This window comes from Natrix helvetica (assembly GCF_964273705.1).
Source record: "Natrix helvetica genome assembly, chromosome: 1".
Taxonomy (NCBI): domain Eukaryota; kingdom Metazoa; phylum Chordata; class Lepidosauria; order Squamata; family Natricidae; genus Natrix; species Natrix helvetica.
In genome coordinates this window covers 31,821,816-31,837,101 of record NC_138548.1, presented here as the reverse complement: position 1 = coordinate 31,837,101, position 15,286 = coordinate 31,821,816, and the positions used below count along the sequence as shown (strand labels likewise).

Genomic DNA, 15,286 nt, shown 5'->3' with positions numbered 1-15,286 from the left:
GTATTAATTTGTTACAGAAATCGTTGCTGTATGTGTGTATATTTAAAACATGCCGTACAAGTATTTCAGTTTAAATTACTGGGGAATCTAAGATTTCAAATCAAGCTAACATATTAGCTTTCAAATCAGTAACTACAATGCTGACTAAATTCATTGGAGTGAATCACTACCGTTCTTTGCCTGTGATACACAATGAAGAGCTGCTTCAGAAACAGAAACATGCCTATGTAGAAAGTTATCAGTTGCTTGATCATATATTTCCAGGTTTCTTGAATGTGAGTGAGCCCAGTTCCCGGAAATACTTATTAGCCTTATTATACTTATTACTTATTATTACTTATTATTTATTAATACTTATTAGCTTATTAGGAGCTATTGGTGGTGCAGTGTTTAGAATGCAGTACTGCAGGCTAACTCATTGCTCACTAGAGGAGTTTGATTCTAAATGGCTCAAGGTTGACTCAGTCTTCCCATCCTTCCAATCCAAGGTCAGTAAAATGAGGACCCAGACTGTTGCGGGCAATATGGTGATTCTGTAAACCACTTAGAGAGGGCTGTAAATCACTATGAAGCGGTATACAAGTCTACATACTACTACTATTGCTAGTAAGGATGAGTTTACTAGATCTTCCTATTGCAGGTAGTCCTTGACTTACAATCATTCCTTTAGCAACCATTCAATGTTACAACAGCAAGTGACTTACATCCAATCTTCATGCTTTTGACCATAGCAGCACCCCCACAGTCAAACTACCAAAATTTGGATGCTTGCTTGTAGCATCCTGGAGTCATGCAATCTCCATTTTTGACCTTTGGCCTCTGACAAGCAAAGTCAATAGGGGAAATCAGGTTCATTTAATGACTGTGATTAGCAACTGCCATGATTTACTTAGTAACCATGACGAAAAATGTTGTAAAATTGGGTGCAATTCACTGAACTGCCTTGCTAAAGTAGAGTTTAGCCTTAGATAACTTTTGACAATTGACCTTGCTCTTAAACAGACATCATCACTCCTTGAATTAATAACAGGAAGAGATAAAATCTATAGTTTCTAAAGGTTTATGAGTCAATGCCCTGCTTCCCTGGTACTTGAGTTTTCAACCTTCAGGAGACCAAGAAATTATTTCAGGAGTCTAGACAAGACTAATTACCTTTAACGTTGTGTGTGTATATATAGCCTCAACAGATCCCGCTTTACTCTATTGTCTTTTGTTAAAACTAATTTTTGCTTTCCTTACTTGTCAGATTCTAGGAAAAAAATCTCTTCAGTTGATCAGGCCAATAAATAAAAAGGGTCAATTTACCCAAACATTTGCTTTGAGGAAACAACCAAGCAGCATAGTAATGTTGAAGGCATTACTAGATCTGCATTTCATGAGGCAAACATGGACTGAAATAATACTTGAAATAAATCCTGTCAAATTGGCCATATAAGGTCCAATTCACATTATACAGGTAGTCCTCAACTTACGACTGGTTATTTAAAGACAGTTCAAAATTACTCCAGCCTTGGAAAGAGTTACTTACAACTTCTCCTCAAAGTTACAATTGTCACTCCACCCTTGCTGTCACATGATCACATTTTGGGCATTTGACAACTTGCTTGCATTTATGACTGGTTATAGCATCCCATGGTCACAACAGGTTTTGTCATTTCTGGCAAAAAAACACCCATTGGATAAGCTGTATGTGGACTTAAGTTTACATAATTTGTTTAATGACCATCATAAAATGGTCATGAAATCAAGTCGGGTTATACGATGACTCAATTTATGGTTGTAACAACTTATAACCAAAATTCTGGTTCAATTGAAGTTGTAAATTAAGGACTACCTATATAGGAAATAAATCCTGAGGATAGCCCTCATAAACATACTGCACAAGCCCTGGTCAATTACAGACTCTTGATGCCATGCTCTTTTGTGCTTATCAGATTACCTTATTGATATATAAGCCTACATGCTATGTAAAGCAGGCATGAGCCCTGAATGTCCTTTTAAGGAGAATGTTAATAATTTTCTGGACTGCAAGAAGTAGCCTCCTATAGTAACATGAATCATGCTTAACTCTGACTACAGGAAAGTAAAAGGAAAAAATTGTTGACTGCCTACAACAACATTCAAAATATACTCATATATATAAAATTTAAAATTGCGGTTTCTATGTCTGAATATATGAAGAGATTTGGAAACCTGCCAAGTTCATGAAAGAAAATAAAATGTACAAGGCAAGGAAGAGGATTGGATTAGAAAAGCAAAACTGGGACATTGGATGAAGCAGGGTGATTGGAATCAGTCATACTTTCATTAAAATGTAATTTGCTGAGCCACCACGTTAAAAAATTCAAACTACAAAAAAGAAGTATCACCTTTTTTTTTAAGGGCAATATCGTTATACTCTTCTATTTCATACATATTATCAACATGGTTTTAAAGTCATTAAATTAGAAGTGGCTGAAAAACAGTGATTTCTTAATTGGAAAAATAAAATTATCCCTGAAGAACAAAAACTTCTAATAATGGGGGAAAAAATTCACATGCACATCAGTGTTAGTTTTTAGCCATTCCCAGCAATTTTGTCAACATTACTCAAGCATGCTTGAATATTAAGGTTAGGGCCAAGTGTCACGTACAATTGGCAACATCTACATCATCAGATTATGAACCACCAATGAAAACCACCAACGTAGAAACATGCTGAGATGCATTCAATCATGTTACTTATAAAAAAAGCATTAATAAAAAACAATGCATTCCAATTACTGTCTAATAGACAGTGCGTTGGGTTACCTGTAGATCTTGGAAACACACACATTACCTGTTGCCGTTGGTAAGCGGAGAATGTTCTTTCAAGGTCTTCAAGGTCTAGCACCTTAAATACCTTGGCATCATCAATGCTAGTCCACACAGTACCTTCCAACTTGTTCTAGGATGGTAGGAAGAAGATGGAAGAATCATCACTGTGTCTTTTTCAACATACGGCACTACACTTCACTACATTCAAATGAAACCATAGGCTATAAATAGAGCCCATACACAAATTTCTTGTACTTATTAAAAATAAATGTGAAATCACTTTGATGTACATGCCAGGCAAATGGAATCATTCTACATTGTAGAAAAATGCAGCACTTCCAGGATAACCAAGGACATAAAAGCAGCTTAGTTGGATCAGTTGAAGAAAGTCCCCTTCATCTAGCATTAAGTTTTGAATAGGAAAAGTCACTGGAAAAATTTATACAATATAAAGGCAATTAAAGTGGATGATAGGGTGAACCTGGCATGCTATGATCCATGGGGCTGCAAAGGATCAGACACGATTTAGCAACTAAACAACGATGATGAAATAAAGGCCATGCTTTCTCATGTTTATTCCCAGCATAGTCAGATGGGAATTGATAATGAAATCCAAGGTCAAGATAATAGAAATCCAGCTCCAACAATTTTTTTCACTTGCACTTTATTTATTTTTTTAAACGTGGGAATCAATTTTGGTGTTAGGAAATAGCAATAACTTAGTTTGTATGTTGAGATTCTCAATCATCCAGGTCATGGTTGTCCCAAAGGTGCTTTTCCAAAAGGCAACTGGACTTTCTTGATTTTTTTTCTTCCTTGAAAAAGTTTCCCTTCTTATCCAAGAAAAAGCTCTTAAGAAAAAAACTAAGAAAGGAAGCCCAGTTACCTTTTTGGAAAAACACCTTTGCGATATTAGAAGTATTTGTGCTGCAAATACAGGCGACTGTTTAATAAATATAGTGACATCAGTGTTTATTTCTTTTGAATATTTTTGTCCCGCCCCACTCATATATAAATCTCCCCCCCCCCTGTGGTCATATTCTATGTTGCAGTGTGGGCCATTTGCAGGTGAGTGGGGTTCCCTGGCCTGAAGACTGTGCATCCCTGCTCTATGAATAATTATATTCATCGATCCTAAGGAGCAGAGGGGAACAGATTCCTTACCTCAGGCAATTTGGACCAGTTGAAGGACTTGAGGGCATGTGTGGGTTGAGGGATGTTTTTCCTCTTGAGTGCTGATCCCAAAGGAGCCCCTGGAGCTGGAGTCAAGCCTCCAATTGGTGGGGGCCCTGGAGGAGGAGGTGGACCCCCGGGAGGAGGAGGAGGAGGGGGAGGAGGTGGCATGATTGCCCCAGGAGGAGGGGGTGGAGGAGGAACTGGCAGGAGAGATCCTAGAGACCCTGTAGGTAACGGCCCCCCGGGGGCGCCAGGTGGCAGAGGGGGTCCTCCAGGGACTGGAGCACATATTGCTCTCTGAAATAGAAAGGATAAAACATAATTACTCTAGGAATTGCAGGCAAACTCAAAGATTAAGCCAAGTGAGATGGCGTTTAGGATACCTATGATGATAATATTGTTTACACGATATAATGCAGCTATCTATACAATTGCAAACAAATAATAATATGGAAATATTACGGTCTCTACAATCTGTACTTGGCTTGCAGTACATTTCAGCAACAGGAAAAGTAAAAGGAAAGCAAAAAGGGATGTTCCCAGTCAGGGTTTGTGTTCCATGAACTCCTGGGGCTCTGCAAGAACCTGATGGGTTCCAAGAAAAAATTAAAAGAAGGGAGGGGATTTTATTTGAATACTAGCCAGGAATGTCATAGCAATTTTTCCAACATCCAGCAGAAAAGACAGGGCATGCCAATGGTTTGCAAAAGCTCTGTCTCTTGATTTAAAGGTTCTGGGAAATTTTTTTAAAAAAACTAATGGATTCTGAGGCCTGACAAAGTTTGAAGCCCTCGTTTTGGCCAATCAGAAAGGAGCTGTCTCTCTTGTCCCTCCTCCTGCCTTGGCCTTCTCTTCTTCTTTTTTTTTTTTTTGCAGAAAATGCTCTATAAGGTGTGCAGTGAGAAGGCTGTTTGGAGATTAAGTGGAGGGAAAATAAATAAGTAAAAATACTGCAGAGGATGCTATTCTGTATTAACGGTTCACATTTCCAGAGGGCTGCTGAATCTCCTTAACTGGTTCATGCATTTCATTTAAGAAGCAGGTCTGGGATCCATAATGTGGAAAGACGAGATCGGATTTGAGAGACCGTGCCAAGAAGAAGCTTAGCTGGTAGAACTTCTTCTCTGCCAAAAAGGAGATTATTCCTGCAGGAATTCAGCTCTCGACAGTAAAAACTGTTTGCCTACTCTGGTTACAAAAGCCTTTATGCACCATGGGAAAACCTGTCTCTCTGAGCGGATGAAGAACTCTTGGCTTTTACCCCTAAAATATATGGCAGTTTCAATAATCTTTCCAGTAATCCATTCTTTTTCTAATTTGTCCAATCCTTTTGACTGACAGCATTACTTCTAACAGACACATAGTTACAGAGGTGGGATTGAAAAATGTTAGCAACTGGTTCTCTGCTCGGTTGCTGGGTGGGCATGGCCGTGGTGGGTGTGGCCTACTCAGACTCTTGCACCATGACTGGGGGGGGGGGGTGTTTTTGACCTCCCCAGGCAGGCTCGAGGCTTTCCTCGAGCTTTCCTCTGGGAAGGCGAAAATGACTTCCTCTGGGCTCTGGAGGCCCTCCGGAGGGCGGAAGCAGGTTCGTTTTCGGACTTCTGGTACTTCCGGTAGGCCCGTTTTCTCTCCTTCCAGAGTCTCCGCACGGGCCCTCCACTTACCTGGCATGATGAACAGGCCATGTGGAGACTCCTGGGAGGGGCAGGGTGTGGTGGGCGGGATCAGCCAGTCCTTGCAACAACCAGTTCGGTGAACCAGATGCAAAATTAACATCCACTTTGCCCAAACCGATGCAAACCGGCTCAATCCCACCCCTGAGTTGTAATGTAAACAAATGGCATATTTCCCTCCAACTGCAAAAGAGAGTCTGGGCCTGGACCTCACCCTACTAAGCTCATGGATCTGTGCCGTGAGGTCTACCACTTGCTGTTTCACTTGTTTATGCTCCGAGAGTTCTTTTTCAAGCTTTTCCTTCATCTTGTTCAAGGTCTGCATCATCTCCTCCTTCTCTTGGGTCTTGGCATCACACTCTCGCTCTTTCTTTTCCAATTTCTGCTGTAGCTCATGGTGTTCTTTTTAAAAGGGAGGGAAATATTTAAACATTTACAATTAATGCTTTTGAACGTTTGCTTGGCATGCCATGAACATGAACACGGACGACGTTGCCCCTTCATTGCGAATCATGGCAACTGAAGGAGTAATAAACCAAGAGTAAACAACCACACTGAAATATGTCCCTGTCCCCATCACCTAAGTTCAATAAAGCTTATTTAGTAAATTATCCAAATTTGGATAGGGAGAGCATTAACAAACCAACTACACAAAGCAGTATAGTCCCCTTCAGATGCTTCCAGTGGATTTATTTTTATTAAAATCTTGGAGAAAGGCTGAAAATAATTCTATTGGAAGGCAATTGCTCATGCTTAATCCAGACTTTTCATATTTAAAAAAATCAAATAGCAAGGGACTGGAAAATCCTCTGTGTGGAATAGATAAAAATCCATATTGTTCTAGGTAATAAAAAAAGTCTGATCCAATATTCTTTGTTCTTAAAAGATTTTGAAAAAAGTACTTATTGTCCATTTCCTTTCTTTCCCATTAAACACATAAGATAGCTGAAAACACTGCATATCTTTAGCCTGGACAAGAGAGGGCTGCCGAAAGATAGAGGGCAATTGTCTTATTTATTTAGTTATATATCTACCACTTTAGTCATACATGGCGGTCAGGTAAAAAAAAACTTGACGGAATGGTTCAAGGACGTATAGTAGGATAATAATCAATGGATTTAACTTACAAATAAATGAATTTAAATTAGGTTTCAAGTAAATTTTACATGGATATTAGGAAAAACTGTCCTAATACCAAAAGTTATTCAGCAGTGGAATGGGTTGCCTCAGGAGGTAGCTGTTCAGTTACAAATAAAAATTAAGTGAAGCAAACCAGCAATAAGTACATTTATGTCTAATTACCAATTAGTCCAAACTGACCAAATGTATGTCATTTTTATAATTATAAAAATGGATGCAAATTACATAAGCTGATGTATATAACATTAATTCATGTAAATCAGCCAGACCCCTTTGGCTGCACTGTACTTGTTCACTATTTTGAAGGGCTATTTTGTTCACTGCTTCTAAAATCTAAGATAGTCCTGATAATTTGAAGCTTCACTCTATTTCCTTTCTTCTATTAGACATGCAGATTTTATTGTCCTACGCAGAAAAGAACCGTTCATAGGAAAACACAAACACAAGTCTATAGTGAAATACTATACTATTGTTCCTAAAATGTAGTCCTCTTTATTAAAAAGCCAAACCAGATTGATCATTTCCATTTCCACTCACATAAAAGATGTTTCTGTGAAGGAAAATGTAAGTTGATAACTATATAACAAATTATCTGTTTAAAATGTATAAATTAATAAAGTCTGGAAAATCCTCTATCAGAAGCTCCCCCCCCCCTTTTTTTTTAACTGCAGGTTTAGATTTTGTACCATTTTCTTATAGTGTTTAAAGTTCAAATTAATCAGCTAACCTCTGTATTCTCTGCCCACACTTCTAAACTGATTTCAGGCTATAACCTTCTCACTTCTATGATGTCACTTCCCTTGACAACCATGGCATTCCAGACATTGCTTTAACCTGAGTGAGTGCATATTGCTGTCATCAATTGCCACTGAATCTACAAAACCTCCAGTAAAATTTTCTTAATACAATACAATAGCAGAGTTGGAAGGGACCTTGGAGGTCTTCTAGTCCAACCCCCTGCCTAGGCAGGAAACCCTATACCGTTTCAGACAAATGGCTATCCAATATCTTCTTAAAGACTTCCAGTGTTGGGGCATTCACAACTTCTGGAGGCAAGCTGTTCCACTGATTAATTGTTCTGTCAGGAAATTTCTCCTCAGTTCTAAGTTGCTTCTCTCCTTGATTAGTTTCCACCCATTGCTTCTTGTTCTACCCTCAGGTGCTTTGGAGAATAGTTTGACTCCCTCTTCTTTGTGGCAACCCCTGAGATATTGGAACACTGCTATCATGTCTGCCCTAGTCCTTATTTTAATTAAACTAGACCTACCCAGTTCCTGCAACCGTTCTTCATATGTTTTAGCTTCCAGTCCCCTAATCATTTTTGTTGCTCTTCTCTGCACTCTTTCTCCACATCTTTTTTACATTGTGGCAACCAAAACTGAATGCAGTATTTCAAGTGTGGCCTTCTCAGTCCTAGCAAGCTAAAGTCCTCTTAAAGTGGGGCTCTCTATTATCATTTACCTTTTCTCATTTTTTCTGCTTGTTCTTTCCATTGTTTCACTTCATTTTCATTAACCAACCTAGGGGGGAAAATAAATTAATTTCTAATAAATATAAGTACCACATGATTAGCAAGTCCAAGACGCCAAGATGAATTCTATGGAAAACCTAGAAAATTGCATCTGTTCTGATTCAATTAGTATTTAAATTTATTCAGTTTTCTTACCACGAAACAGTTTACAGTGGCAAGTCATTTTGTTTACATATTGCTACTTTGAATAACATTAATGAATACAGTTTTTTCAAAGCGGTTCCTTTACATACAATTTATGAGGTAAAATATTCTCTAGTCTTTGCTATGGAATATATATCAAAATATTTGTTTTGGGGTGAGGTTATTGGCAATATCGATAACTTGGTAAAACAGAAATCCTTTTTTGCATTCCAGATAATAAGTAGTTCTGTCACTATTTCCAAATTGAGCAGATTTGGAAGGACTAATTCAAAAATCAAACAAGCAGCCCACTCATATGAAAGAGAGAAGACATGCAAGATTTTTTAAAAAACCCATTTACTGCAGAAATAAAGGAAGGCCCTTACATTCGGACAACATTTTTGATATTAAAGTTCTCCAGGGGTGTTGAGTCAGGGTCCTGCCCTTTATCATTTTGAATAACTATTTGTTGTATAATACGATCCAGCAGTAACCAGTACTGGACAGTGTTGCCGTTTCTCTTATCTAAAAGGGAGACAAAAACTGTGAATGAATGTGAAGGGTGGGAAAAGGAAGCATATGTCAATTTAAACAAATCTCCATTCGCAGATGCTTTTTCAGGAAATTGTGCTTTTGTGGTGAAATAGTTGCTATAGGTTGCGGTGGAGGAATGTCAGTGAACAACTGCTTTTCCAAACCTAGATCATTATATATCAGAACCACATGTAAGAAATGCTCTTTCTTCCTAATAAACAGGATATTTTATGTAATGCGTACCAAAACTGGGGTTAATGAAATAGTCACTTTGCTTCTGTAACAGTTGCTTCTGTAACACTGAATTGATATCATCCCCCCCCCCCCAGAGTGACCAAACACTCTGTTGACAGAAATAGCCAGTTGCAAATGATGTGATTTCTGTTATAAATAAAGAAGCCTCCGAAATTAATCGTTGAAGAAAAATTTGGGAAGTGTGACATGCTCTTCTATGATGATTGTATGCCCAGGAACATGAATATCTTATTTTAAATGTCTTGAATACTGTGTTTCAGTATCAAAGTGTATTTATAAAACTATGTGTAGTATTTTTGAGAGAAAATAATATATTATGCAATTTAACTCATAACCTGCAAGTCCCGCTCCACCAAGAAATGGATGAATAATGCATCTGTGGAATTATGAATAAAAGCATGCAAAAGTGAATTACAAACATTCACCTCTTTGTAACCTATGAGTCATTTCTTAATTTATATCAATATAAATATTGGAGAGCAGGATATTGCATAAATAAAGGATAGAATTTGTATAATGTCACTTTTGTATGTTTTTACGAGAGGCAAATTTGATTGTAAGCATTGCAAAACAGTGTTAAAATCATATACATTTGTTGTTCTGAAATTGGAAAATGCCCTGATAAACTTTTATAAAACAAAGTATACACTGTAGCTACTCTTGCATTTTTTGAATATAATGGCAAATTATTATTGTTAGTAAAGAAATTGGAACAACTGTTAACAAATATATTTCCCACATATTAATAGTGCAGTTCAAAATTATTCAAATAAATCCTGAAAGAAAGAGAAGGACAAAGCTCAATGCTAGAAGATAGCAATGCATTCCAAGAGATTACTGTACTCAGATATGCCTGGCAAAAATAGAATTGTACAGCCATTTTCAAAGGGAAGAAATCATTGTGGGAAAGGACAAAGTTGACAGTTGCAACAGATACGTCTCCATATTTGATATGCAGCAAATCTTTGAAAGTTATATCTAATCAACTATGTGAAACATGTTAGGGTACAGCCATTAAGCGAGTGCTTTTGACAGAAGGTCAAAATCTTATCCTTCAGAATGGATTTCCAGAGCGGGGAAATGCTTGTGTACATCTGTATAGTTGAGTAACCAACAAATGTAGGGTAAACCGTGCAATAAGCATTTCTAAGCTGGATGATATGACTTTCTTGAAAGCAGTGTTTTGTCAGGACATTTATGAGCACAGCTGAGTAGATGTAATGGACACTTTGAAGATGCATGGCACAAAGAGGAAAGTATCCATGCAGATATTAGCATACAAAATTTAATCAGCAATTGCATGAACTTTTTTTTTAAAAGAAGCATGATGGCTATGTATGGGAGTCCTGCACTAAGTAGAGAAATGGACTAATTTGTTTAAGTGACCTCTTCCAATTTCATAGGATTTTATGACAATGCAAGCTAATCCTGAAGAACTGGATGTTACAGAAAATTTTTCACACGGCAAATTCCTTTGCGCTTACAGATCTTTTCTTCCATTTTAAACCTTTTGGTGGTATTTTCTTTTTTTAAACTATGTAAATACAATCTGTCCTTCTCAAGTCTTCTCCAGCAATATAATGAAGATTGGAAAGTTCTATCTGGTTTGAGCTAAAGTTACCCTTAAAGATTTAATTCCTAGATTACATCGGCAATTGCCCCCATGCCAATCAATCTATCTATCATTCTTTAACATGTTCTCTCTCTTTTTCAATCTATCTATTTCTCTCTCTCTATTTCTCTATCCGTCCATCCACCCATATGCACTTCAAAATTACTAAGATGCATAGACTGCAAATCTCATTGCTTCTGTACAATAACACGATTTCACGTTCTCTATAATAATATACTATAATAATTTAACAGGACATGTTAAAGTTATAGCATTTCTAACCATTCAGAGGAAGCCTGCATTTCGAACCATGTAGTTCAATGCCAAAATATCTACTACGAATATCAATAGAATCCTAAAGTTACTTTTTGTACTCACAAGGCATTTGGAGGCAATGGTGAAGTATAGACATAAAATGTGGGTAGGCTTCTGTATGAGTCAATCTCTTTCTTGTGAGCTCAAACATCTGGGTTGCACTTTTTGTATCTATATGAACCTTTGGTTATTTGATGGGACAAAACAATTGAGATTAAGATTAATATTTTTATACACAATCATTCCTCCAGAGAAAGTTGCTACCTCTAATTTCTTTTTGTTTCCAATCAATTTTTTAGTCAAGTTGGACTTTCCTACACATAGTGAATGTGTAGTAAGAAACGTAAAAGTGAATGAATAAAATTGGCAAAACCAGTGACGTGCGGTGAGGTTTATGGGTGGTGAGGCTGGTGACATCATCAGGAAGGTGGGGAATGGGACCACGTGTGCAGGAGGCTGAGGCTGCCTCAGCCTCCCTCCTGCACACGTGGTCCCATTCCCCGCCTAGGATTTCCTGGGTCCCCATCCTAACCGAAGAATAATCAAATCTGACCCCGCTTAGTTTTCTTGGAATCAGCCATGGCTTTCTAAGCACTACGTTCAATATCGTATCACAAAATAATAATTGTAAAAAAAATACATCTGCTTTTTCTCTCTGTTTCTTTCAGCAGCGTAATTGTTAACAAGGCTCCAGCCATGACTCAGTTTCCAGGGTCCTTTCGTGAGTGAGCTGGCAGGGAAACGGTAGCCGCCGGTCCAAAAAGTCCATCGCACTTTCCGCTTTCGTGAGCAACTTCCCATAAACCCACCGTTGCTCAGTGCAAGGAAGGGAGCCGCTCACGCATGCACATTCGCCCTGGAACCATGAGCTCCGGCGTCAGAACCCGACAGAAGGCGGGGAATGGGACCACATGTGCAGGAGGGAGGCTGAGGCTAGAGGAGCCTCCTGCACCTCCCTCTGCCCTGCACACGTGGTCCCATTCCCCGCCTTCCTGAGTCAACATGGAGTGGACCGTGGCTCGCGCTGAGAGCAAGCCGCGGTCCCCTTCATGTTGACTCAGGAAGGCGGGGAATGGGACCATGTGTGCAGGAGGGAGGCTGAGGCTAGAGGAGCCTCCTGCACCTCCCTCCTGCACACGTGGTCCCATTCCCCGAGGCTCCTCAGCGCCTTTTCCCTTTTCCCTTTTTTTTTCTTTTCATGATGAGAGCGGTGAGGCTCTGCCTCCCTTGCCTCCCCTGACCGCATGTCCCTGGGCAAAACGTCAATCTATAAAGAGGAACCTGACAATCCTTAAGATTTTGCACATATCTAAGACCTCCGAGGTCAGTCTGATCCAAAAAGTGATTATCTCTCATGTACAGGAGCAGAACATATTGTAACACCTTAAAGCATTTCAATTTTTTGAAAATCTTGCCAGTTATTGAAAAATATCCCACAGCTATGAAAAAGGAAGGATTAGGGTGAATCATCTATATGAAAGTTGGGCAAAGATGGAATAGGGGAGGAAGAAAAGCAATCTCCTGAAAGTTATAATTAAAATGTAACTTAATCATTTTGGGCAAGTGTTCAAGGATAACTGTAAAATGGCTGAGATATGATTCAGTTCTTAACAACAATCCTTTCTTGGCCAGAATATTTTTCTTACTCATTCCAAATGTAGCAAAATAGTAGTACATACATACCAATTCAAATCTTTTGGCAAACTCCAACTCATCTTCATTTCGGAGCATTTCAAAAAAGTCTAAATGCCTGGAGGGAAGAAAGGAGGCAATGCTTTACTGAAGCAATTTTGCTAATAGGTTTGGCAAGAACATCCCATTACATTTAGAAGCAGCAGGGCACTTAATAACCTTTCATTCAGAAGAGTTCATACAGTTAGTCCTTGGCCTACAATTATAATGGAACCCAGAATTTCGGTCGTGAGTTCTGCCAGTTGTTAAGCAAGTCACCATGTGACCATGCTCAGTTTTACAACCTTTTAAATGGCAGCCGTTAAGTGAATGTGGTGGTTGTCAAATGCTGTGGTTGGTAAGTAAATCCATTGTTTGCAATAGGTCTACTATTGCTGGAAACTGGAAATAAATGGTTTCCAGCAAAACAAACAAACAAACTGTAAAATCATTGAGCAGCGTCCATCAGTACTTCAAATCCAGGTTGTAAATAGTTGACTAACTGCAGCTGTAATGCAAATGTATTATTCCTCAACATTAGAGGGACCCAATTCTTTCTCAAATTTAAAACCAGGAAAGTAAGAAGAACCAGACACCTTCAGAAGTCCATCTATTCAGCTAATTCTCCACAATACAACAACCATTCTTCGTTTATCATCCTAGTTCTAAAGGATCTGTACAGGCACTCCTCAACTTTACAACAATTTGTTTAGTTGACAGTTGCACGGCACTGAAAAAAGTGACTTACAACCATTTTTAAGACTTATTACCACTGTAGTATCCCCATGGTCATTTGATTAAAATTCAAACGCTTGGCAACTGGTTCATATTTATGATGAGCAAAGTCGATGGGGAAGCCAGATCCAGTTAACAACTTTGTCACTAACTGAACCACTGCTGTAATTCACTTAAGAACTGTAGCAAGAAAGGTAGTAAAATGGGACAAAATTCACTTATTAAACTTCTCAGCAACAGAAATTTGAGGCTCAATTGTGGTCATAAGTCAAGGACTACCTGTACTCATGTTTCAGAGAGACTCTGGAAAATTGAGTATAAACTCCCCATAAGAATATTTCCTATGGAAAAGGAAAGTATTGCCAAAGATTATACAACATTAGATAAACGTCTGATAGAGACAGAAGACAGGCTGATCAAACTGCTGTTATAGAAGTTTGCTGGAATATAAACTTGAGGAAGAACATGTCAAAGAAACTATGGTCGCCTGGGCAAAAAAAAAATGGTTATAATGTGGATTTGGCTAAATGGGAAAAATGTTGCATACTTAATCGGAAACTAACAATGGTCACGGCTTATAAAGAAAATCTGTATTAGATGTTCTACAGATGGCTCTCCAAAATGTTTAAAAATCTGGCCCCAAATTGTCGGAAGTGCAAAAAAAAAAAAGGCACTTTTTATCATATGTGGTGGACATGCAATGAGGCAAAAACATCCTGGAAAATGATACAATCATGGTTTGAACAAATGGTGGGAGATCAAATTTTGTTCAAACCAGAAATTTTTCTCCTAGGCATAATACCAGAGGGATGTAAGAAAGATGCGCTTTATCTAATTATACATGTACTAACTGTGGCACGCATAACTTATGTGCAGTATTAGAAAAAAGAAAATACACCACCAGAGTTAGATATACTTAGAAAAAAATTGGCCTGTGCAGAAGCAGATAGGCTCAACCTTGAATTAAAAAATAAAGGGGAAATCAGAATATTTTGAAGTCTGGAACAGATTCTATTATTGGTATAAGACAAGGTGACAAGACTGGAACAAACTGTAAATAATGTGATTGGATAGAAGGATAGATAATGTATTAAGTAGGCTAACAGTTACTGGATGAGATTATTTGTATATAATGTGATTGTATGGTCACTTCGACTTCGCAGTGCTGCACTGTTTTAAATGTAAAAACAATAAATATATATATGAAAAAAAAAGAATATTTTCTATGGGTGCCAAGCAGAGTGGCTGGCTCCATGGTTGGGATTTATATCAAGGGTGGATAAATTATTGGGTGTTCTGGGATTGCACTTATTTTTTTAAAAAAGATGGGCAATGATGCAAGCTGTTGGAGCCACCTAAGACTGGCGAGAACTTTATTTTTTTCCTCTTAGCTTTTGAGTAAGAGTGTTTAGGATTTATTTTGGTTGTTTAAAAACGTGACACCTATTTTGCACTCAAAATGATAAGAAAGCACAAGATAGCTAAGATGTTACAGTTGAAGGAGGTACCACTAGCTTCAAATAAAAGGGCAGAGTCAAAGTCACACCTGATGGGCTTGACTGAGTTGAGAAACTGAAGGCAGTCAAGCCTAGGAGGCATGGCTAAAGACTCTAAAACAACTCAGTCACCGGGCAGACAAACAGAAATCAAACCCATGCTTGGATTCTCCAAGCAGCGCACAGGAGAATATCAACATGATGGATTTTCCCCAAGAGAATGGGT

At 38.3% G+C, this 15,286-nt stretch overlaps 1 protein-coding gene across 6 annotated transcripts in view; it reads right to left on the bottom strand.

Moving 5' to 3' along the window:
- DAAM1 (dishevelled associated activator of morphogenesis 1) overlaps positions 1-15,286 on the bottom strand; it is a 183,922-nt gene that overhangs the window by 33,323 nt on the left and 135,313 nt on the right. For all 6 annotated transcript variants that reach the window (XR_014173944.1, XR_014173945.1, XR_014173946.1 and 3 more), the window contains exons 9-15: positions 12,842-12,908; positions 11,222-11,339; positions 8,829-8,967; positions 8,250-8,308; positions 5,863-6,050; positions 3,961-4,269; positions 2,819-2,926 (exon numbers count right to left, since the gene is read on the bottom strand). Coding sequence is in view for 3 of the 6 variants with exons in the window: in XM_081936992.1 (XP_081793118.1) it covers positions 2,819-2,926; positions 3,961-4,269; positions 5,863-6,050; positions 8,250-8,308; positions 8,829-8,967; positions 11,222-11,339; positions 12,842-12,908 (988 nt within the window). In the remaining 3 variants the exon portion in view is untranslated. The remainder of the gene's footprint in view (positions 1-2,818; positions 2,927-3,960; positions 4,270-5,862; positions 6,051-8,249; positions 8,309-8,828; positions 8,968-11,221; positions 11,340-12,841; positions 12,909-15,286) is intronic.